The sequence below is a fragment of the Ranitomeya variabilis genome, chromosome 5, assembly GCF_051348905.1.
Source record: "Ranitomeya variabilis isolate aRanVar5 chromosome 5, aRanVar5.hap1, whole genome shotgun sequence".
Classification (NCBI taxonomy): domain Eukaryota; kingdom Metazoa; phylum Chordata; class Amphibia; order Anura; family Dendrobatidae; genus Ranitomeya; species Ranitomeya variabilis.
This window is the reverse complement of record NC_135236.1, coordinates 582,329,208-582,354,004: the sequence shown is the minus strand read 5'-3', so window position 1 is coordinate 582,354,004 and position 24,797 is coordinate 582,329,208. Positions and strand designations below refer to the sequence as shown.

General features: G+C 45.5%; 1 protein-coding gene across 1 annotated transcript in view; it reads right to left on the bottom strand.

The window, feature by feature from the left end:
- Positions 1-24,797, bottom strand: part of LCP2 (lymphocyte cytosolic protein 2) — a 1,300,494-nt gene that overhangs the window by 974,111 nt on the left and 301,586 nt on the right. The window contains exon 6 of the mRNA XM_077265986.1: positions 20,883-20,923. Within this exon, the coding sequence (XP_077122101.1) occupies positions 20,883-20,923 (41 nt within the window). The remainder of the gene's footprint in view (positions 1-20,882; positions 20,924-24,797) is intronic.

Below are 24,797 nucleotides of genomic sequence, written 5' to 3'. Positions count from 1 at the left end.
TAACATGGGACAAGCTCTGAGGAGGTGGTATCTGTACTGACCGCAGTTCCTAATCCTAACACCAACACTAGAAGTAGCCGTGGGATGTTCCTGTCACTTCCTAGACACCTCGTCACAGCCTGAGAACTAACTACCCCTAAAGATGGAAACAGAAAGCTATCTTGCCTCAGAGAAAACCCCCAAAGGAAAGATAGCCCCCACAAATACCGACTGTGAGTGGAGAGGGAAATGACATACACAGAATGAAAACAGGATTTAGCAAAGGAGGCCAAAACTACCTAAATAGACAGAACAGAAAAGGCTACTGTGCGGTCAGTATTAAAAGCTAAAAAATTCCACGCAGAGTTTACAAAAATAATCTCCACACCGGCTCACGGTGTGGAGGGCAAATCTGCTTCCTCAGAGCTTCCAGCTAAGTTGAATATATCATACTGAAAAGCTGGACAAGAAAAAAACATAACATGAGCTGAGCGATTAAGTCCACAGCAGGTGGACAACAAAAGAACAAGCAAGGACTTAGCTTTGTTGAAATGGACCGGCAACCAGAGAAATCCAAGGAGAGATCTGAATCCAACCAAGAAACATTGACAGCTGGCACTGGCTGAAGCCCAGAGCCAGGTTAAATAGCAGAGCCAGGAGAGACGATCAGTGGAAGCAGCTGCTAATGCTAAAACCAAGGAGCAGCAGTTCCACTCAAAACCACCAGAGGGAGCCCAAGGGCAGAATTCACAAAAGTGCCATTCACAACCACCGGAGGGAGCCCAAGAACGGAATTCACAACAGCTCACTACACATCTAGATAAGTTCCTTGAAGGATCTAGTTTACAAAATGGGGTCACTTGTGGGGGGTTTCTACTGTTTCGGCTCATCAGGGGCTCTGCAAACATAACATGACACCCGCAGACCATTCCATCAAAGTCTGCAAGTCTACTTCCCTTCCGAGCCTCGACGTGTTCCCAAATAGTGGTTTACCCCCACATATGGTGTACCAGCATACTCAGGACAAACTGGACAAAAAAAAAATTGCTTGCTAAAACATTTTTTTGGTGAAAGAAAAATGATTTTTTTATTTTCATGGCTCTGCTTTATAAGATTCTGTGAAGCACTTGGGGGTTCAAAGTGCTCGCTACACATCTATATAAGTTCCTTGGTGGGTTTAGTTTACAAAATGTCCAGGAGTGGGGTGCTATTGCTCTGTTTTTACTTATGTTTTATGCATTTTTTCTGCTGTTTTGGTGTACTTAATAAAGCTTTATATATTATTACTATTTGGTGTAGTGTGCGGGCTTTTACGGTAGTGCCTTTTTTCTCTTTCTTGCTCATGTAGTTTACAAAATGGGGTCACTTATGGGGGGTTTCTACTGTTTAGGCACATCAGGGCCTCTGCAAACACGACATGGTGTCCGCTAACAATTGGAGCTAATTTTTCATTCAAAAAGTCAAATGGCGCTCCTTCCCTTCCGAGCTCTGCCGTGTGCCCAAACAGTGGTTTACCACCACATGTGAGGTATCAGTGTACTCAGGAGAAATTTCCCAATAAATTTTAGTATCCATTTTATCCTGTTGCCCATGTTAAAATAAAAAAAAAATTGAGGCTAAAAAATTTTTGGGTGAAAAAAAGTACTTTTTCATTTTTACAGATCAATTTGTGAAGCACCTGGGGGTTGAAAGTGCTCACTATGCATCTACATAAGCTCCTTGGGGGCTCTCCAAACGCGACATGGTGTCCACTAAAGATTGGAGCCAGTTTTTCATTGAAAAAGTCAAATTGCTTAGTCCAAAACAAAGATGGCTATGCTTATAAGGCAGTACAAATAATATCTTAGCTCAACCAGGGAGGTCTGGGTACTTGTCTCAGGTTTTTGCAGAGCAGCAACAGCTTACATGTCCAGGAAATGCAGATGGAAGTAAACACGAGCAGCAGATGAAGGAGGATTACTGGAACTGGTGTATGTAGCAGGAACTCAGAGCAGAGTAGCAGGATAACCCCACAGGTTCACAGGAGCAGGTATATAGCCAAGGAGTAACCAGAGGTCAGGAGCTGGATGCAAGGCAGAATACTCTAGCACAGACTGATGGCTGGGGTGGAGTTTTATAGCAGGAAGACACAGTGCACATGAGACCAAAGACGCCATCTTGGAAAAGGGCAGTGATGCACAAAAGGTAATAAAAAATGTTCAGAGTCCTGACAATAGGAGTAGATAGAGAAGCCTTTCTGCAGCCTTGCAGCGCTAGTGCACAGTTCTCTGCACTGTTCACGGCTGTCTGCGAGGTCTCTGTGTGTGACTGCAGCTAACGCTGTAGTGTGTTCTGCAACCACCTCCGGTTGTAGTTTGCTCAGCGTGCGTCACTGCCTCATACATTGTCCTTTTTTGCATTAGTGCTGCTCATTTTTCCTGATTTCTCCTGTTAGTGTGGTTCCATCCGTATCCAGCTAGATTGCTTGAAAAAAACTATATGGGAGTAGATAGAGGAGCCTTTCTGCAGCCTTGTGCCCTGCAGCCCCAGCCAGATTAGTATTAGCTAATTTTTTGGAGCCTCATCTACCTTCCTGCATTATAATAGCTACAAAAAGTTTGTGATACTATCGGTTTTACATCTTTGGGCAGATCCAGTTTTTAGTTTTTTTGTGAAAAAAACAAACAAAAAAAAACCCTAAATAAAGTTCACAAACACTCCACTTTACAGTTGTGTAGGCCACATTAGCTCATATTAGAATCTAGTCCACACTTTATAAAATTTATGTTTCTTATACCTGTTAGCAGCTGTTCAGAAATAAGCACACTAAGCCCTTAGTACTTTTCTGCCTATCTTTATCAGTCTACCAAGATGAAGAAGGCAGGGAGTAAGGCACGTGGTCATGGGCGTGAAGTTTCTGCAGGGAGAGGACGTGGGGATTCTGTGCCTGCTGCGGGCACCAGTGACTCAACATCCCCCAGTTTTACCAGGGAACAGTCCTTTGTGCACAGCTTTGTAGGAGCTCACCGTACCCCACTGCTGCGGGAGGAACAAATTCAAGCCGTTGTCGGATGGATGGCAGCTAACGCATCAACTTCAATTAGTTCCAGATCCTCTCAGTTCCTGAACACTGAAGAGCACCCATCTGTCTCTTCACCACCTGCCAAATTGCCCAGGCAGCCAGAGAGCCCTGGAGAGGAGCTATCTCTACTTCTGTTCTCTGAATCTCTTGGCTTGGAAAGAGGGGGACAGCCAAGCAGCATTCTAAAATTTGAAGAAGAGGTAGTATGCAGTGATGCGCAACCACTTTGTCTCTCTGAATCTGAAGAGGTGGGTGGGCCAGTGCCTATGGTCAGCACACCTCACTACGCATCTGATGATGAGACTCAGGTGCCACTTTCTGGTGCATACTGTGCTGTTGAGACTACCCAGGAGAAGCAGTTGTTTGAAGAGGGTAGTGTAGATGATGAGGTCCTTGACCCATCATGGTGTGATGAACAGGAAGGTGGTGGGAGCAGCTCTGAGGAAGAGGTTCCCCGAACGGCCCAAAAAGGAGGGAGAGGGAGGGGGCAGACTTGGTTGCCTGTAGCCTCCACTTTGGCACACATTAGGTGCATGCATCTTCCAAAACCCAAAACGGGCGCTCCCAAGACATTCAGTGCCTGGTCCTTTTTTGACACAGTTGCAGATGACATTTGCTTTGTCAAATGCAAGCTGTGTAATCAGAAAGTGAAAAGAGGGAAAAGTGTCAGCAACCTCAATACCACAAATATGTGGAAACATGTGCGGACCAAGCACGTGGTGGAGTTAGAAAGACACACTGAAGACCTAGGCCAACCTACAGCGCCACCTACCACCTCTTCAGCTCATGTTGTAGCCTCTTCCTCCAGCTCACACACAGCTGGTTCGGCTTCCTCACAGGATCGCCATGGAAGAACCTCTGGCACTGTTGGACAGAGACACAGTGTAATTCCACCCACAGCACCATGTTCCCTGTCATCCTCACACTCCCAGGCCAGTCTACAGCCATCAGTAGCACAGCATGGGAGAAAATGCGGCCATGCTCGGCAAACCACCCCCGAGCACAGGCTCTGAATGCTGGCAATGCAAAACTATTATCCCTTGAAATGCTCTCATTCAGGCTGGTGGAGACTGACACCTTCAGTAACTTCATGGCATTGGCAGTCCTACAATACAACTTGCCCAACCGCTTTTATTTCAGCAGGCAAGCTGTCCCTGCCCTGCAAAAGCATGTGGAGGGAAAAATTAAACATGCGCTACTAAACGCTGTCAGTAGCAAGGTCCACCTGACCACCGATGCGTGGACCAGTAACCATGGACAGGGACGATACCTTTCCCTCACTGCCCACTGGGTAAATGTTGTGGAGTTGGGTACAGATCTTGAGAGTGGCGCTGTACGTGTTCTGCCAACTCCAAGGATTCCAGGAATCCAGTCTTTACTCATTGACTCCTCCTCATACTCCAGTTCCTTTGAATCAGCGCTGCAGGAGCCGTCACAATCTACTTCCACATGGACCCGTGAACATTTACCTGTTACGACTGATATGAGCACAGCAACGTTAACAGGCCATATTGAAATTAATTTCTTTGGGGAATCGAAGCCACACAGTGCAGGAGCGCTGGAATGCCATTAAGCAGCAGAGCGACGTGTGGTTTGTACCAGTGAATTTCCAGCCAGGCATGGTAGTGTGTGACAATGACCGGAATCTGGTGGCAGCTCTTGCCCTAGGCAACCTCACTCACATCCCATGACTGACACATGTGCTCAACTTGGTCATGCAGAGTTTTTTGAGGGACTATCCGGATCTTGATGCACTGATGCACAAGGTCCGCATAGAGTGCGCTCACTTGCGGCGTTCCAGCATGACAAGATCACACATTGCAGCTCTGCAGCGCCGATTCCGCCTTCCGGAACATCACATCATATGTGACCTACCCACCAGGTGGAATTCAATGTTACATATGTTGGAGAGGCTGTGTGAGCAGCAGGCAGCAGTAATGGAGTACCTGCTGCATCAGGCGCAAACAAGTCGCACTGCACGCCGTTCACACTTCACCACTAGGGTTGAGCGAAACGGATCAGTCATTTTCAAAAGTCGCCGACTTTTGGCAAAGTCGGGTTTCATGAAACCCGATCGGATCCCAGCGTGGGATCGGCCATGCGGTACACGATCTTCGCGCCAAAGTCGCGTTTCCTATGACGCTTAAAGGGCCATTTCTCAGCCAATGAAGGTGCACGCAGAGAGTGGGCAGCGTGATGACATAGGCCCTGGTCCCCACCATCTTAGAGAAGGGCATGGCAGTGATTGGCTTGCTTTCTGCGGCGTCACAGGGGCTATAAAGGGGCGTTCCCGCTGACCGCCATCTTACTGCTGCTGATCTGAGCGTAGGGAGAGGATGCTGCCGCTTTTTCAGAAGCAGGGATAGCGTTAGGCAGGGTAAATTGACCCCAATACTGCTTGTGCTGTAGCAATTTCCACTGTCCAACACCACCTTTTCTTTGCAGGGACAGTGGAGGCTAGATTTCTCTTCATCAGCTCTGTAGGTTATAAGGCTCCCTGATAGCTGCGTTGCTGTGTGTACGCCGCTGTGCAAACCAACTGCTTTTTTCAAAGCACAATCCTGTTGCTCCTTCCTTTCACACATCTTGTTTGTTTGTCCACACTTGACTTTTGTGTGCAGCAGTCCTTTTTATTGCTGCCTGCCACACTTTTCTGAGATTACTGTAGGGAGATAGTAATTGTAGTACAGTCCCTTTTTTTTTTGTTATATCTCTTCAAGCCACTTTCTGCCACAGAAAATATACTGTAATACAGTGGCCAGATTTATTCACTAGTCTCCCTGAAAAAAAAAGGGGCATATTAAAATTGGAAATCTGCATTAGTGCCAGTCCTGTGTGTGGCATCTGTCTTTGTTTTTATGCCACAGAAAACCTACTGTATAACTGTGGGCCTGATTTTTTCCTAATTCTCCCATAAAAAAAAAAAAAGTGGGAGATTAAGATTGGCAGATCTGCATTAGTGCCAGTCCTGTGTGTGGCATCTGTCTTTCTTTTTCTGCCACAGAAAACCTACTGTATAACTGTGGGCCTGATTTTTTCCTAATTGACCCATAAAAAAAAAAAAAAATTGGGAGATTAAGAATGGCAAATCTGCATTAGTGCCAGTCCTGCGTGTGGCATCTGTCTTTGTTTTTCTGCCACAGAAAACCTACTGTATAACTGTGGGCCTGATTTCTTCCTAATTCTCCCATAAAAAAAAAAGTTGGAGATTAAGATTGGCAAATCTGCACTAGTGCCAGTCCTGTGTGTGGCATCTGTCTTTGTTTTTCTGCCACAGAAAACCTACTGTATAACTGTGGGCCTGATTTCTTCCTAATTCTCCCATAAAAAAATAAAAAAGTTGGAGATTAAGATTGGCAAAACTGCATTAGTGCCAGTCCTGTGTGTGGCATCTGTCTTTCTTTTTCTGCCACAGAAAACCTACTGCATAACAGGGTGCCAGATTTCTTCCTAATTCTCCCATAAAAAAAAAAATTGGGATATTAAGTTTGGCAAATCTGCATTAGTGCCAGTCCTGTGTGTGGCATCTGTCTTTGTTTTTCTGCCACAGAAAACCTACTGTATAACAGTGTGCCTGATTTCTTCCTAATTCTCCCATAAAAAAAGTGGGAGATTAAGATTGGCAAATCTGCATTAGTGTCAGTCCTGTGTTTGGCATCTGTCTTTGTTTTTCTGCCACAGAAAACCTACTGTATAACTGTTGGCCTGATTTTTTCCTAATTCTCCCATAAAAAAATAAAAAATTGGGAGATTAAGATTGGCAAATCTGCATTAGTGCCAGTCCTGTGTGTGGCATCTGTCTTTGTTTTTCTGCCACAGAAAACCTACTGTATAACTGTGGGCCTGATTTCTTCCCAATTCTCACATAAAAAAAAAAACAAGTGGGAGATTAAGATTGGCAAATCTGCATTATTGCCAGTCCTGTGTGTGGCATCTGTCTTTGTTTTTCTGCCACAGAAAACCTACTGTATAACAGTGTGCCTGATTTCTTCCTAATTCTCCCATAAAAAAAAGTGGGAGATTAAGATTGGCAAATCTGCATTAGTGCCAGTCCTGTGTGTGGCATCTGTCTTTGTTTTTCTGCCACAGAAAACCTACTGTATAACAGTGGGCCTGATTTTTCACTGCATTCTGCCACACATAAAAAAGGGAGATTTACATTCACAACAAGCTCACGTACACCTTCTACCTGGTTTTACAGGACCACCTAACGGTTGTTAGTTAGGTTACATTTTTCAAATAATGAGGAAGTCTGGTGGAAGAGGTCGTGGCCGTGGGCGTTCATTGCCAGCTGGTAATGATGGTAGTGGTGGTGGTCGTGGAGAATCAGGTGGTCGTGGGAAAAGCAATATAGCCCCTAAGTCTCGAGTTGTTAAACCAGCATCATCGTCAGGCTCCACAAGGCCTCGAAGGCTCCCATTTCTGGGAGTAGGAAAACCGCTTTTGAAGCCGGAGCAGCAGGAACAAGTATTGGCTTTCATTGCTGACTCTGTCTCTAGCTCTTTCGCCTCCTCCTCGGAAAGTGCCAAATGTCAGAGCAGTGCGTCGTCAGTGGATGCTCCCCGTCAGGAACAAGTCGCTTCTTTGTGTCCTTCACCCAGAACAACAGTAAAGGATGCATCAGGCGACACAACTGGTTACTCCATGGAGCTCTTTACACATACCGTGCCTGGGTTAGAAAGGGAAATTGTTAACAGGCCATGCCCATTACAAGATGAATCGGACATGGAGTGCACAGATGCACAGCCACAGCCAGATTATTATGCTGATCCTTTGACTCAGATCAGAACATTGCCCTCGCAGTGTACTGATCCAGAATCTGACCCCAATGAGACTATGGAGCCCCGTCACGAACGCTATAGCACCGTCTTACACGGTGAAACAAAGGAAGGTGCACAGGACATAGAAGAGGAGGTCATAGATGACCCAGTTGTTGACCCCGATTGGCAGCCATTGGGGGAACAGGGTGCAGGTGGCAGTAGCTCTGAAGTGGAGGAGGAGGAGCCGCAGCAGTCATCAACATTGCAACAGGTTCCATCTGGCAGGCCCGTATCTGGCCAAAAACGTGTGGCAAAATCAAAACTAGTTGTAGGACAGCGTGGCCATCCGGTTAAAGTAGCTCAGTGTGCAATGCCTGAAAAGGTATCCGATAGTAGGAAGAGTGCAGTCTGGCATTTTTTAACCAAGATCCCAATGATCAGTGCAAAGTCATCTGTAAGAAATGCTCAAGGACCTTCAGCAGAGGTCAGAATGTTAAAAATCTAAATACAAGTTGCATGCGTAGACATTTAACCACCATGAACTTGCAAGCCTGGACAAACTACCAAACGTCCCTTAACGTTGTAGCACCGTCTCACAATGAAGCTAGTCTGCAAAGTGACATCCCTTCCCTCACTGTAAGCCCACCATTTACCACACCACCTGCAGGTAATGTGGCGGTTTCGTCGCAAGGCCAAAGCAGTCATGGAATCACCAAGTTCCTAGTAGCAAAAACTGTATGTAGGGCAACAGCAAGAATTCCATCACCAACCCTCTCTCAGTCACCCATGTCCACCGGCACCCCTGCTAGTTCCACCCTATGCAGCTCTCCAGTCCAGCTCACCCTACATGAGACTCTCGTTAGGAAAAGGAAGTACTCATCCTCGCATCCGCGTACACAGGGTTTGAACGCCCACATTGCTAGACTAAGCTCGTTAGAGATGATGCCCTACCGGTTAGTTGAAAGCGAAGCTTTCAAAGCCCTGATGGACTACGCTGTACCACGCTACGAGCTACCCAGTCGACACTATTTTTCCAGAAAAGCCATCCCAGCCCTCCACCAGCATGCCAGCATGTAAAAGACCGCATTGTCCATGCGCTCAGGCAAACTGTCAGTAGAAAGGTGCACCTGACAACAGATGCATGGACCAGTAGGCATGGCCAGGGGCGTTATGTCTCCATCACGGCACACTGGGTTAATGTGGTAGATGCAGGGTCCACAGGGGACAGTAATATTGGGACAGTTCTGCCTAGCCCACAAGCTAGGAAACAGTTGGCTGTAGGCGTTCGTCACACCTCCTCCACCTCGTCCTCCAGCAGAAGCGAGAGCTCGTCCACAGACCGCAGTCGCACGACCACTCCATCCGCAGTTGCCACTGTAGCACACGAGGTGTCCAATTATGGAACAGCTAGTGGCAAGCGTAAGCAGGCTGTATTGGCAATGAAGTGTTTGGGCAACAACAGACACACCACGGAAGTTCTGTCAGAGTTCTTGCAGCAAGAAACTCAGTCATGGCTGGGCACTGTACATCTTGAGGCAGGCAAGGTAGTGAGTGATAACGGAAGGAATTTTATGGCTGCCATAGCCCTTTCACAACTGAAACACATTCCTTGCCTGGCTCACACCTTAAACCTGGTGGTGCAGTGCTTCCTGAAAAGTTATCTGGGGTTACCCGACCTGCTGCTGAAAGTGTGCAGACTTTGCTCTCACATCCGCCGTTCGCCTGTACACTCCAGCCATATGCAGAACCGTCAGCGGTCTTTGAACCTTCCCCAGCATCGCCTAATCATCGACGTTGCAACAAGGTGGAACTACACACTGCACATGCTTCATAGACTGTGCGAACAGAGGCGTGCTGTTATGTATTTGTGGGAGGATACACATACACGGGCAGGCAGTTGGATGGCAGACATGGAGTTGTCAGCTGTGCAGTGGTCGAAGCTCCAAGACCTGTGTCAAGTCCTTCAGTGTTTTGAGGAATGCACATGGCTGGTTAGTGCAGACAACGCCGTAATAAGCATGAGCATCCCCCTAATGCGTCTGATGATGCAAAGTTTGACGCACATAAAGGAACAGGCGTCTGCAGCCGAGGACGAAGGAAGCCTTGATGACAGTCAGCCATTGTCTGCTCAGGGAAGTCTACAGGACGAGGTGGTGGGCAAAGAGGAGGAGGACGAGAAGGATGATGGGGATGAGTATTTTTGGGATGAGGAAGCTTCTCAGGGGGCAATAGAAACTGCTGGCGGTGCAAGGCCGGGTTCAGGGTTTTTGAGGGAGACAAGTGATGTTGATTTGCCAGAAAGTGCTCCTCAACCCAGCATATACACTGAGTTGACAACTGGAACATTGGCCCACATGGCGGATTATGCCTTGCGTATCCTCAAAAGGGACCCACGCATTATAAAAATGATGACCGATGACGATTACTGGTTGGCCTGCCTCCTTGATCCTCGCTATAAAGGCAAATTGCAATTTATCATGCCACATGAGAACCTCGAACAGATATTGGCAACCAAACAAGCTACTCTTGTAGACCGTTTGATTCAGGCATTCCCAGCACACAGCGCCGGTGATGGTTCTCACACGAGCTGCAGGGGGCAACAGGGCAGAGGTGTTAGAGGTGCACAAATCAGAAGTGGCGTAGGGCAGAGGGGTTTTCCGACCAGGTTGTGGAGTGATTTCGCAATGACCGCAGACACGACAGGTACAGCAGCATCCATTCAAAGTGACAGGAGACAACATTTGTCCAGTATGGTTACTAACTATTTTTCCTCCATTACCGATGATCTCCCTCAACCGTCATTCCCCTTTGATTACTGGGCATCCAAAATAGATACCTGGCCTGAATTGGCCGAATATGTATTGCAGGAGCTTGCTTGCCCAGCAGCTAGTGTGCTATCAGAAAGAGTATTCAGTGCTGCTGGTTCAATCCTGACCGAAAAAAGGACTCGTCTGGCTACCCAAAATGTTGATGATCTAACTCATTAAAATGAACCACTCATGGATTTCAAATTATTTTGCCCCACCTTTCCCGGCTGACACCTAGCTTTCCTGTAAAAAGGTCTTGCTTTGGGACTGGTGTTACTGACTGTTCCAATCTCTTAATTTGCAGCTGCTCTTTGTCCAGCATACGACATGTTTACACCTCCCTAAATGGCCTAACTCCCCCCACGGGGCCGTGGTCTCGCCATTTGTCGCAAGCACCCGTCAGAGTGCCGTTTGTCTGAAGAGGTGGGTGTGCCCACTTTTGGTCGACGGCACTGGCACTGGGTCCCTCATAGTACAATGAAGCGTCTCTGGTGGTGGTGGCGCGCACCCAACGTCAGACACACCGTTGTAACATGAGGGGCCCTCGGCTTGTACCGCCGGCCAGGAGAGTGTCCCCCCCCAAGGTCAAACAGTGCTCTACCACTGGCAAAATTATCTGTCGCTGCTCCACCACTGTTTAGTCGATGCGCTGAAATCCTTCAATGCCTGGCACAGACAATAACAATTTGTTGACATGTATGATGCTAGTTAAAATAGTCAGGGGCCCTGTCCTACATTTACACCAGTAAATACTTTGAGCCCAATTACAATGTCTGAAAGTCAGCATATAAGCACACCCTTGTACCTAAGTATGCCACCCTTTTTTTTTTTTTGTTATACATTAACATCAATTTAGGTTTTGGGACTCGGAGTACTTACTGTGTCAGACACTCCTTCCAATTGTCCTCCGCTGACCACACCAATGCTGCCTGAGTACCCCTGCCACCTAATGGAAGCTGTATAGAGCCTATTTTACTATTTTAGGCCTAGGAAGTCTGTCTGCGGTCCCTCCTTCCAATTGTCCTCCGCTGACCACGCCAATGCTGCCTGTGTACCCCTGCCACCTAATGGAAGCTGCATAGAGCCTATTTTAGTATTTTGGGCCTAGGAAGTCTGTCTGCGGTCCCTCCTTCCAATTGTCCTCCACTGACCACACCAATGCTGCCTGTGTACCCCTGCCACCTAATGGAAGCTGCATAGAGTCTATTTTATTATTTTAGGCCTAGGAAGTCTGTTTGCGGTCCCTCCTTCCAATTGTCCTCTGCTGACCACACCAATGCTGCCTGAGTACCCCTGCCACCTAATGGAAGCTGCATAGAGCTTATTTTATTATTTTAGGCCTAGGAAGTCTGTCTGCGGTCCCTCCTTCCAATTGTCCTCCACTGACCACACCAATGCTGCCTGTGTACCCCTGCCACCTAATGGAAGCTGCATAGAGCCTATTTTATTATTGTAGGCCTAGGAAGTCTGTCTGCGGTCCCTCCTTCAAATTGTCCTCCACTGACCACACCAATGCTGCCTGTGTACCCCTGTAACTAATTTAAAAATGCATAGAGCCATCTTTTTTAGTTAACACATACTACCTTTGTCTGTCTGCGGCGCCACTCAATCACGCTGTCCTCCACTGAAAAAGCTGAACTTCAACCTTCAGGCTCTCATTAAGTAGTTGTTTATATAAGACAGCAGTTGCCCTACTACTGTGGTTGGGGCCTAGTAACGGTGTCTGCCGCTCCTTGGTGTTCTCCTCCAGGTTTCCTTGTCTGAGCTTCAACCTTCAGGCTCTCATTAAGTATTTTTTAATGTCACACTGCAGTTGCCCTACTACTTTGGTTGGGGCCTAGTAACGGTGTCTGCCGCTCCTTGGTGTTCTCCTCCTCCTTGGTGTTCTCTTCCAGGTTTCCTTGTCTGAGCTTCAACCTTCAGGCTCTCATTAAGTATTGTCACGATATGGTATGAAATATCATATAAGTTTAGTTCTCTTGCTAGCATGCTGTGGGCTAAGCCCCCCTTCTTGGAGTGATTCTGCAACGGCTTGTAGCTACAAATTCCTGACTTTCAGCTCACAAGCCCTCATCCCCCTCGCCAAGGTATTTACGACCGGCATTTCCTGTAGTGGAAAGTGACCAGCTTTAACTGGATTAGAAACTTCCAGAATCATGAAAGTCCTTTGTTCTGTTTTTGTAAGATATTAGGCAAACCATTTAAGATAGGAACACGAAAATATATATTCTTACTTCCCCTCGGTGGAGCTATCCATCACTCTAAACACAGGCTTCTAACTCCCTCAGGGAAAGAAGTAGGGATTTCTCGGTAAATATGCATGACAGATAGGACATATTTGATCTCATTAGAATGCCCACGTTAATCCGAGATGAATGCTGGGTGTGGTATGATTCTGACATGTTCTGTAGCGAAGATACCAGCATTTGATATCTTTAGGGGACATTTAGTTACACAGAAGAAAGAGGCGGGCGATCTTAACTCAGCCCTTTCTGTGAGGTCACAGGCTGTAGGTTATAAAGTTGCTGGCAGGCTTCCAGGAGTCAGATTTGAGTTTTTCACCTGAAGAGCCCTGAGCAAGTCCTAATGAATTGGGATATATGGGAACTCCACTAGCCTGGTTGCTTGCAATGCTTTGAACACATGTAAGTGTTATTCTCCTGTAATCCTTGTTTTCTTTTATATAATTACCCTGTACATATTTGCAATTGTCTCTTTTGTAACATCTTTGTAAAATATACCTTTTATAAACACTGCCTGAACATCATTTATGGGGTATAATATTTAATATACCAGATTCGTTCTCCTGTTCTAAAACGTACCCTATGTCTCTTGAAGGGAATTACTCTACTGTTTTGGGTTAGCTTCGGACCCGTTTAATCGAAGCTGGTGGCAGCTTACTGTGTGCACTGTGCCTGTTGGAGGCGTTGTAGCGACGGCGACATTGATAATTATTGTTCCTGCCTGAGCGCGAGTAGTTAAATCGCCTCGCTGTAGCATGCCCAATAGCCAGTACATAGCAGGCAGCCTTTCTGGCGACTAATTACCCTAGGTGCAGTACCTAATCTGACCTGAGAGTAAGGGGGCGCCAGAGAGCTGCAAGTGTTAAGTGGAACTGTAAGCGGGATATTCATAGATCCCTGCAGTTCATGGTATATTGAAGAGCAGTGGGATACCTAAAATAAGCCCCTGCTGTAAACTAAGAGGTCAATAGCCTTGTGTGTGTCTTTTTATCACATTGTGGAGTGGAGGGATAACTAAGATAAGCCCCCTGCACATGTGATAGCCGTCTGTTGGCCTAAAGTCACCCTGATCCGTGACGTAGGGGTGACGGTCACGGTGTGGATCCCTGACATATTGGTGGAAGCGGTCAGGGGTTCGTGACAAGTATTTTTTAATGTCACACTGCAGTTGCCCTACTACTTTGGTTGGGGCCTAGTAACGGTGTCTGCCGCTCCTTGGTGTTCTCCTCTTCCTTGGTGTTCTCCTCCAGGTTTCCATGTCTGAGCTTCAACCTTCAGGCTCTCATTAAGTATTTTTTAATGTCACACTGCAGTTGCCCTACTACTTTGTTTGGGGCCTAGTAACGGTGTCTGCCACTCCTTGGTTTTCTCCTCCTGGTTTCCTTGTCTGAGCTTCAACCTTCAGGCTCTCATTAAGTATTTTTTAATGTCACACTGCAGTTGCCCTACTACTTTGGTTGGGGCCTAGTAACGGTGTCTGCCGCTCCTTGGTGTTCTCCTCCTCCTTGGTGTTCTCCTCCAAGTTTCCTTGTCTGAGCTTCAACCTTCAGGCTCCCATTAAGTATTTTATTTTTTAATGTCACACTGCAGTTGCCCTACTACTTTGGTTGGGGCCTAGTAACGGTGTCTGCCACTCCTCGGTGTTTTCCTCCACTGAACAAAGCAGTGCCGCCTGTTTACTCCTGTTACCAATTTTGAACTTCATTTGGCCCACTTTATTACTTGGGCCTACTAACTGTGTCAGCCTCTCATTACAGTTGTCCTCCACTGAACAAAGCAATGCCGCCTGGTTAGTCCTGTTACCAATTTTGAACTGCATTTAGCCTACTTTATTCTTTGGCCCTATATCTGTGTTTCCTCCTCATCCTGCCCATTGCCCAGCCACTGCTAGATAAATCTGCTGGTACATTGACCCAGACCACTACATTCCCCTTGCACTCTACACAGCCAGAATCTGACCCTGCTGAAAGTAAGGTTCCCCTTCCCGCATGCTATACCACCTTACACAGGGACAAAGAGGAAGTTGCAGGTGAAAGTGCAGGTTCCTTCATCAGGTGGGGGGGCCCACTCGTTGGCAACGTCACTGGCACAGGGCCCCTCAGAGTACGCAAAAGTGTCGCTGCCGGTGGGAGGCGCCCCCGCTGTGCAAACACACCGCTGTACTTTGAGGGGCCCTGTGCCAGTGCCAATGCCAACTAGTGGCCCCCCCTGCTTGCTCAGGATCACAGCACTTGCAAACTTGACATACTTACCTCTCACTGCTCCATCGCCGTGACATAGTCCACGTTTCCTGGGCCCACTAAAAACTTGAAACAGCCCTACCCCCCACAACTTTAGCCAAATGACCCCCAATTTTCAATGCCTATCTATTATTATAAAGTAAATTAAGATTGACAAGCTTCGGTAACAAGAATGGATGTTTTTGCCATTAAAATGGGCACTGTAGGTGTTTTCCTGGCCTCCACTCACTGCCGACTATGCTTCCCCATTGACTTGCATTGGGTTTCATGTTTCAGTCGATCCCCAACTTTTCGCGATAATCGGCCGATTTCACTCGACTCGACTGTTGACAAAGTCGGGTTTCGCAAAACCCGACTCGACCCCCAAAAAGGAAAAGTCGCTCAACCTTATTCACCACCACTGAGTGGGCCTCTATGAAGGACATCTGCCACGTTTTGCGTGCCTTCGATGATTCCACGAGGATGGCAAGTGCAGATGATGCACTAGTCAGCATGACTATCCCCCTTATCTGCCTGCTTGAAAAAACACTGCAAGCTCTAAGGGAGGAGGTTTTAGAAGAGGTGGGGGATGAGGAGTCACAAATGCCATCTGCTTCTGGACAGTCTGCGCAACGTGGTTCTTCACAAAGGCCTAGACAGGGGACACTTTGTGAGGAGGATGAGGAGGAGTCAATGGAGGAGGAAGACATCTGTCCAGAGGAGGGAGGTACACAATGCTCTAGTAGTCAGTATGTAGAGCGAGGGTGGGGTGATGCAGAGCAGGCAGAGATGACGCCTCAAGCAGGGGACAGTGTCTCGTGGCCAGTTGGCAGTCTGCAGCACATGGTTGATTTCATGCTGCAGTGCCTGAGAAATGACCGCCGCAACGCCCACCTTCTCAACACGGCTGATTATTGGGTGTCCACCCTCCTAGATCCTCGCTACTGGGACAACTTACAAAGCCTCATAACACCATTGAACCGGGAGCGTAAAATGCGGGAGTACCAAGACACAGTGGTGCATTCCATCATGTTCTCCATTCCACCCGAGAGCAGTGCTGCTAGTGCTTTACAAAGCAGCTCAGTGCATCGAGGCAGTAAAGGAAGCTCTGCACAAAGAGGGAGCAGAAGCAGCGCCTCAGCACAAGGCAAGACCAGTATTGCCCAAATGTGGCAAAGTTTTGTGTCCCCGCCACAAATGTCTACACCATCACAGATGCCTCCAGTCAGCAGGAGGCAACGTTTCTGTCAGATGGTGACAGACTACATGTCTTGCCCTCTCAGTGTACTCTCAGACGGCTCTTCCACCTTCAAGTTTGGGTCTCTAAGCTGGATACATGGCCAGAGCTTAGCCAGTATGCATTGGAAGTGCTGGCTTGCCCTGCTGCTAGTATATTATTGGAACGCGTCTTTAGTGCTGCAGGTGGTGAACTAACAGACCGTCGCATGCGACTATCCTCCGACTTACCGGCTTACTGTTCTGAAAATGAACAAGGCCTGCATCTCGCAGGAATTTGCCAGTCCTCTTCCAGATAAAATAATTGGTTGGCAACAGTATCCAGGTCTCCTGTTGTGTTCATGCTTCTACCACCTGAACTGTAATCCCTGGGCTCCAAAACCGCCAGTTGCTGCCCAGAAGTGCTGTCTGCACAGTCAACACATGCTCCAGTGTTATTGGGGTTCAGTAACGTCAGCTGATCCCCTGCTGAGTGTCTGGCAATTTCTCCTGCTCTGTCCACATTCACACTACTACTGATTTTAAACTTCCTCCAATTAGGCCTCTGGCTCCACTCTTTTTTTAGTATTTACCCTGGGTTCCAGCACCGCCAGCTGTTTCCCAGCAGTGTCTTTGGCACGGGTACTCCCTCCTGCCCAGTCTGGTTCCAGCACGCAAGCTGTTTCCCAGTAGTGTCAACGTCACTTTGCCTCCAATACATTGTCCTGTCGTGTTGCGGTCAGGTTAGCCGACTTTATAGTGCCTGCAGTTTAGGTGCTTCCTATGTGGGCTGCGGGATCTGGCAATGAAGGCTGGTTCCATAGTGCCAATAGGACAAGCACCCCCTGTAGGACTGTGGGTTTCAGTAACTCTGGCCTGCTCGCAGCCTTGCAACTTTTTTTTTCATGTGTACCTTCTGCTGCCTATCTGAGTTCCAGTACCATTAGCTGGTTCTTTGGAAGTCAATCTTGAATATGTTATGTCCCCCTGGGTTCCAGTAACATCAGCTGGTTCCAGGCAGTGCCTTTGGCTTAGGTGCCTCCTTCTCGGTATCCCAGTTCCACCAACGTCCGCTGGTCCTTGGTAGTGCTTTCTGGTACAGGTACCTCCTACTTAGTAACTGGGTGCCAGTACCATCAGCTAGTCCTCGGTAGTTCCATTGGCTCTTGTACCTTCTGCTACCCATCCGGGTTCCAGTACCATCAGCTGGTTCTCGGCAGTTCCTCAGCCTTCTTGTACCTTCTGCTACATTTCCAAGTTCAAGCTTTTTGAAATGGTTTTTGGTAATCACTCTGGATCTCCCTGACGATGACCCTGAAGATGACGACCCTGAAGACCACCCTGAAGAAGATGACCCTTAAGTTGATGACCCTGCAGACCACCCCAAAGAAGACCAAGAAGATGACCCTGAAGAAGATGACCAATAGGACAAGAAAAAGAAGACCACCGCCAAGATAGAGAAGAACATGAGACCAAGAAGCAGAAGAACAAGAAGCTGCAGAACAAAAAGCAGAAGAACATTAAGCATAAGACTAAAAATCAGAGCAAAAGATATTATCCAAATTATAAGCAGAAGACGACCAAGCAGTGTATGGGGGTGAGTCCGGTCCTCCTCGTGGTGCCCCTGGAAAATACCTGCTGCTGCAGGTCAAACTGAACGCGGACAAATCCTGTTGTAAATCTTTTGGGACAGGCAGAACAGAAGGTGTAATCTTCAAACTTTTATAGATAGCAACTACAGGAATGCCTGTCACAAATAAGAATATGATGAAGAAGAAGAATATGAAGAAGATGAAGAAGTAGAATATGAAGAAGAATAATAGTTGGATAAGAAGAATATGAAGAATGTAAAAAATGAATAATAAGAAGAAGGTGAAGAAGAAGAAGATGAATAAGGTGAAGAAGAAGTTGATGAAAAAGATTCTGCTGCTGAGGATGATGAAGGTATACAGTGTGGCAGAAGTTAAAAAGAAGGTGAAAAAGCATGGAAGTAGTGAAACATAAATATCTGACAAAATATAAAAACATATAAAAAAGCTTAACATAGTCAATATCTTTGTAACTCTGAACGTCTTAAAAAAAATTAAATCCTGCTATTCCATTTGATTGGGCAAAACCTCTATGCCTTTAATGTCTCCTCCACCTCCCCCAATACATTCTACATTATTCTTAGCTGTTTTCCTTCATGTAGAATTAACCTACAAGGAAATAAAGGGTTTATTTTCATTCCTATATTTGTGTCCCATTGACTTGCATTGGTTTCCAGTATCGGAATCGGCGATATCCTATATTTTTTGGGTATCGGTCCGATCCAATCCGATCTGATATTTCCCGATATCGGAAGGTATCGCTCAACACTAGTTGGCACCCTTAGTCAAAATTACGGTTATTGTGAACAGCTAAGCAAGTAGAAGATGAAATGATCTCTAAGTGGCCTAAAGTTAAAGATGACAAATTTCCTTTGTATTTTTAGGCAAAAAAAAATCTTGTAATTGTTTTAGTTAAAAACGACAAAAAGAAAAATGGGATGATGCTACAATTTGGGCACCCTTGGATATTTGTGTGTTCAGATAAACTTTGACTAAGGTTTCAGACCTTAATTAGCCTGTTATGTTTATGGCTTGTTCAATACCATTATTAGGAAAGGCCTGGTGATGCAATTTTCCAGCTTTATAAAAACCCAACCTCCTCTAACCATGTGCCATAAAATAGCAGCCATGGGTTCTTTTAGGCAGCTTCCTAGCACTCTGAAAATGAAAATGGTGGCAGCTGCAGAGCAGGAGAAGGCTAGAAGAAGATAGCAAAGTGTTTTCAGGTTGCGCTTTCCTCAGATCAAAATGTAATTAAGAAATGGCAGTTAACAGGAACAGAGGAGGTCAAAATAAGGTCTGGAAGACTGAGCAAAATTTCAATGATAGCTGCTCGAAGGATTGCTACAGAGGCAAATCAGAACCCCCGCATGACTGTTAAAGACCTACAGAAAGATTTAGTAGAATCTGGAGTTTTGGTATATTGTTCTTTTGTTCACAGTCACAAGTACAAATTTGGCCCTCATGGAAGAGTCATCAAAAGTAATCCTCTCCTGTGTACTCATCATAAAATTCAGCATCAGAAGAATGAAAAAGAACATCTAAACAAGCTTGATGCATTTTGGAAACAAGTCCTGTCAATCAATGAGGTTAAAGTAGAACTCTTTGACCACAATGATCAATTGTATGTGTGAAGAAAAAAAGGCACAGAATTTCAGGAAAAGAACATCTTGCCAACCATTCAGCATGGGGGAGGATCAAAGCATTTGGGTTGTTTAGCAGTCAATGGCAAAGGTAAATTTCACAGGTAGAGGGAAGAATGGATTCAATGAAATTTCCACAAATTCTTGTTGCAAACATAACACCATCTGTGAAAAACTGAAGTTTAAAGGAACATGGCTTCCACAAATGGATAATGATCCTAAACACATGTCAAAATTCACAATAGACTACCTCAAATGGCGCAAGCTGAAGGTTTGCAATGGCCCTCACAGTCACATGATCTGAACATCATTGAAAATCTGTGGACAGACCTCAAAATAGCAGTGCATGCAAGATGACACAGGAATCTCACCGAGCTGGAAGAATTTTCAAGGAAGAATGGGTGAAACTTCCTCAAACAAGAATTGAAACTCTTGGCTTTCTATAAAAGGGGCTGGCACTAGTTATTAACCGTGCAGGGTATCCAAACTTTTGCATCAACCCATTTTACTTTTTGTAATGTTTGGAATCTAAAACAGGAAAATATATATACCTGGAGTGCCCAAACATGCCACTCTAAGCTAATCACACTCACTAACAAAGCTCTCTATGGTTCTGCACTATCCTACACCTCCTCCCTGATCTCTGTCTTCCACCCTACCCGTGCTCTCCACTTTGCTAATAATTTAAAAATTAAATGACATTCCTGTCTCTAAGATGATTCTCTTGCTGCATCAGTTCTCTGGAATGCATTGTACCCAAACAATCTGGTTGATTCTCAGTGTCCACTTTTTTTTAACATGCCGAAAAAATAGACCAGTGGCATAATTTCACAAATCTAAATTTTCACTGTCCACCCTTCCTAAATTTTCCTCAGAATCTGGTCCTTTCTATTTATCGATTCCCATGCCCTCGATGCACTGAGTAGCACTTTATATCTGGACGTATACAAATATTGGTACGATGTCAGTTCATGCATATTTGATCAAATGCCCTTACTTTTTGCTGATTATAATGATGGTTGGATCATACACCAAATCCTTTGACCTTTGTTGTACCCCATTTTTTTTTAGATTGTAAGCTTGCTAGCAGGACTTTCATCTCCTCTTATTTAAATTGTTTAATTACAGTAGGTGTTACTTTGTAATGTCTGATAATTGTTTGTATTTATGTTCTTTGGATTGTAAACTGCTGCAGAACATGTTGACATTATACAAATTATTACATGCTATCATCAGACACCTGGCCTCATAATCATGTAAAAAATTACAATCAGAAATTTGTCACAAAGGATCCTGAAACATGATGTTTCTTCGTTTTTAATTCTGTAATTTTACTATTTGCATTACTGAAAATAGAAATACTCACAAATGAGTCTGAATCTGATCCATCCCAACTTTCAGACATGTCTTTAAGAGAAATGAGAAAAGCTTTTAGAAATACAATACAGCAAATATATATTTACATTACAACATTTAGGAAAAGCTTAACTGTCAAACTTTATTAACAACTTTAGCTTAATGGGGTTATCCGAGACTATGTTTATTTTTTGATATGGGGCTAAGATCTTATTGCTAACTACAGTACTTGCCTATTCTGCCCGACACCGCTGTCCACTATCTCAGAGTGGTCACAGACTACTACTGTTAGGGTTGGCGGAACGCACCGAATATATTTATTAGATGGGATTGGTGCGTTCGCAACCCGGGATCCACCGTACAGGAAAGAACCTGCTGCTAAGTAATTGGCGGCACTATATGGCGGTATGAACCAGCTCTGTTAGCTTCACAGAGCATCCAAGAAAGCAAAGCTCTGTGCCCTGTTAGACTTTCACAGAGGCACAGGCTAACTACCCAAATGAGAGCAGTCAGTGGTCATGCATGCACACAAAACTCCTCGCCGGAGGTGCCAGCGTTCTAGGGGCTTATTTCAGCCGGGTCCCTGAACACATACAAACACATGACCACACTGGCGCAAAGCACATAACTTAGGAAGATACTAGCGCATGGCCGTGCGGCCATGCGAGCCTTAAATAGCTGCAGCACATACAGGACCTTCCTAGAAGGACCAATGAGAGGCTGCTCCAGAGCCTGTGCACCTACAGGACCTTCCTAGAAGGACCAATAGATTTGGCTGCAGTACCTGAGCATGTGACCCTTGATCTCCACTGAGGGATCTTACCCTGGGCATGCTCAGTGTGTGCAAAGCAGGACTTAGTCCCAGAAAAGCCTGATCGCCGCAGATCAGTGCAGGGTACAATAGCAGAGCCCGGAGTAGCAGCAGTAACCCTTTGCACAGTATCAGTCTCAGTGAGACGCTAGGACCGACGTCTACTCTGAGCAGTCTCCACTGTGGCCGATGCAGAATGGGAGACCGCAGCAGACACGGATCGAGATTCCCCCTGTGCAGCAGAGGAAACTCGACTCCTAACAACTACTGCCAGCAATTCTGCTGCTTCATTTTATCTCACATCAACAGACCACTTCTTTCTTTTCGATCTGCTCTATCGATGGGCCTCCAGTTAAGTAGTGTGGAGCCAATTGACAAGTAGCAGGACATCAGCAGAAGCGCCCTATTAACAGAGCGGAGTCCTCTGTCAACGTTACTTCGCTGGAAGCCACAGAATCGTCAGCAAGAGCGGTCCATGACCATTCTGATTCAGCATAAATTGAAACCAGGCAGAACAAGCCGGTTAGTTTTTGGAAAGATTTTGAAGTTAAGTATTTTTGTTGTGCAAAAAAAAGCAGCATCTTATAGTTCCAGCAAAGTGGATGAGATTTATATAAATCTCGCTCCCTCGGTGCTTTTCTTAACATTTTTAAATTCCATAAACTGACTCGGTTTCTCTTGTGGGTACACTATGTTTATGTGCTTATTTTCCCTCATATAACTGCATTAGATGCTTAGAGTCCGCTGGTAATATATGAGACTTTAGTACATTTCTGCTGTGGAAATGCACTAGAAACACAACACATGTAATTTAAACATGACTGTATCAATGAAGGTTAGTGGAAGTCAATTACCAGGAAATATCAAAATCACAGCACCTTAATTTTAAACAAAACATACCAAAAAATAGACAAAAACAGCATCCTCAAAAACGTAATTTAAACACAATGAAAATTAAAAGTAGCTTAATTTAGCTAATAAAGGTAGAAATGTTGCAGAAAATCGGCAATATAAAAAACTCACCAAATACTCATTATGGGAACGTGGTGTTAATGTTTTTTTTCCCCAAACAATGCTAATTTTAGTCAACATTTTTATCAATTGATCTCTGAATAATAATAATCTCCACATTTTAATGTGTTTGAAAAATGTTTCTTGAGATAATCATATAAATGTGCCCCTGCTATGTGCCCCTGACTGTGTAATGGCTGTGTCTGACAAGTACAGGTCATATATACCAGTACAACTGGGCAGTGGAGGGCACAAAAGAGAGTGCATAGACATTACAGCATGGTATCACAGCTGATTCATTTTTTTTAGGTAAAAAATGGCTTAAAAACAGGCAGTGAAATGTTTTGTCTCATGAAAATAATCAGCTGCGATCCCCTGCTGTTATCACAGTATACTCCTTTTTGCGTTTTCCCTGGCCCAGGATCTGTGGCATGATCAGACCATGTCCCTGCACGGTCAGGCATATTCAATGTGATACTTATTATTATTCAAAGAGCTATTAATTAAAATATACTGTGTTCATGAGAAAACTCCTTTAATGCCTTCAGACCCAAGCCTGTTTTAACCTTGACGACCAGGCCGTATTGTGCAATTCTGACCAATGTCAAGTTATGAGATAAAACTCTGGAACGCGTCAACAGATCCTACTAATTCTGAGAATGTTCTCTCGTGACATATTGTACTTTATGATAGTCATAAAATTTCTTCGATATAACATGCATTAATTTATGAAAAAACTGAAATTTGGCGAAATTTTTGAACATTTTTCAATTTGAAATTGTTTTAATTTTAAAGCCCAGAGAGTCATGTCACACAAAACAGTTCATAAATAACATTTCCCACATGTCTACTTTACCTCAGCGCAATGTTTTTAATCATATCTTGTTTTTGTTAGGAACATATAAAGGTTAAAAGTGGACCAGCGATTTCTAATTTTATTCAACAAAATTTACAAAACCATCTTTTAGAGACCACATTACATTTGAAGTTACTTTGAAGGGTCTGTATGACAGAAAATACCCAAATATGACACCATTCTAAAAACTGCACCCATCAAGGTTCTGAAAAGCACATTCAAGAAGTTAATTAACCCTTCAGAACCTTCACAGGAATTTTTAGAATGAGGAAGGAAAAAATGAACTAGATGGGTATTTCCTGAAGGAACTTGGAATAGTGCCCGGGCTGCCCCTGCAAGACTTTCATACTTGGGTGCCCCTCAGGCGCTAGTTTGGTAGTTGTAGCCCCTCAGGGTTGAGGATTTGTTGAGCTGGGCACCTCAGGGTCCAATTTGGTGGGCAGGGTCACTCAGGGTCCGATTTGGTGGGTGGGGCACCTCAAGGTCCGATTTGGTGGGCGGGGTCACTCTGGGTCCGATTTGGTGGGCGGAGCCACTCTGGGTCCGATTTGGTGGGCGGGGTCACTCTGGGTCCAATTTGGTGGGTGGTGCCACTCTGGGTCCAATTTGGTGGGCGGGGCACCTCAGGGACCGATTAGGTGGGCGGGGTCACTCTGGGTACAATTTGGTGGGCGGAGCCACTCTGGGTCCCATTTGGTGGGCGGGGCACCTCAGGGTCCGATTTGGTGGGCGGGGTCACTCTGGGTCCGATTTGGTGGGTGGAGCACTATAACAAGATAACTGTTTTTGACATTTTAATTTAGCCCTAATTTTTTTATTTTCACAAAGGTTTCATGAAAAAATGGACCTCAAAATTTGTTGTGCAATTACTCCTGAGAATGCCAATACCCATCTGCGTGTGGCTTCTATGGGATCATACCCATTTGTGCGAGAAACGGGCAGTGCAATCCTAGAAAAAATCTAATTGCACTCGGACCAATGTTACTCAATGGGTGACATCTCATCTGTGATTATTTCTCAGCTGAAATCGGACTGAGAAAAAAAAAGCAGCATGCTGCAATTTGCTGCATATCTCGGACAAGACTCGCCAGTGCAAGTCGATGGATGCGAGAAAAAACGCAATATGTGAGTGCTCTCCGTTTTTTATGCACCAGTGTCCTTTGAAAAGCTGGTAATTCATATGCCGCTACTGTAAAAATCACACTGACAGGTTAAAATAGTTCAGGCTGTGAGGGAGCGCAGCTTCA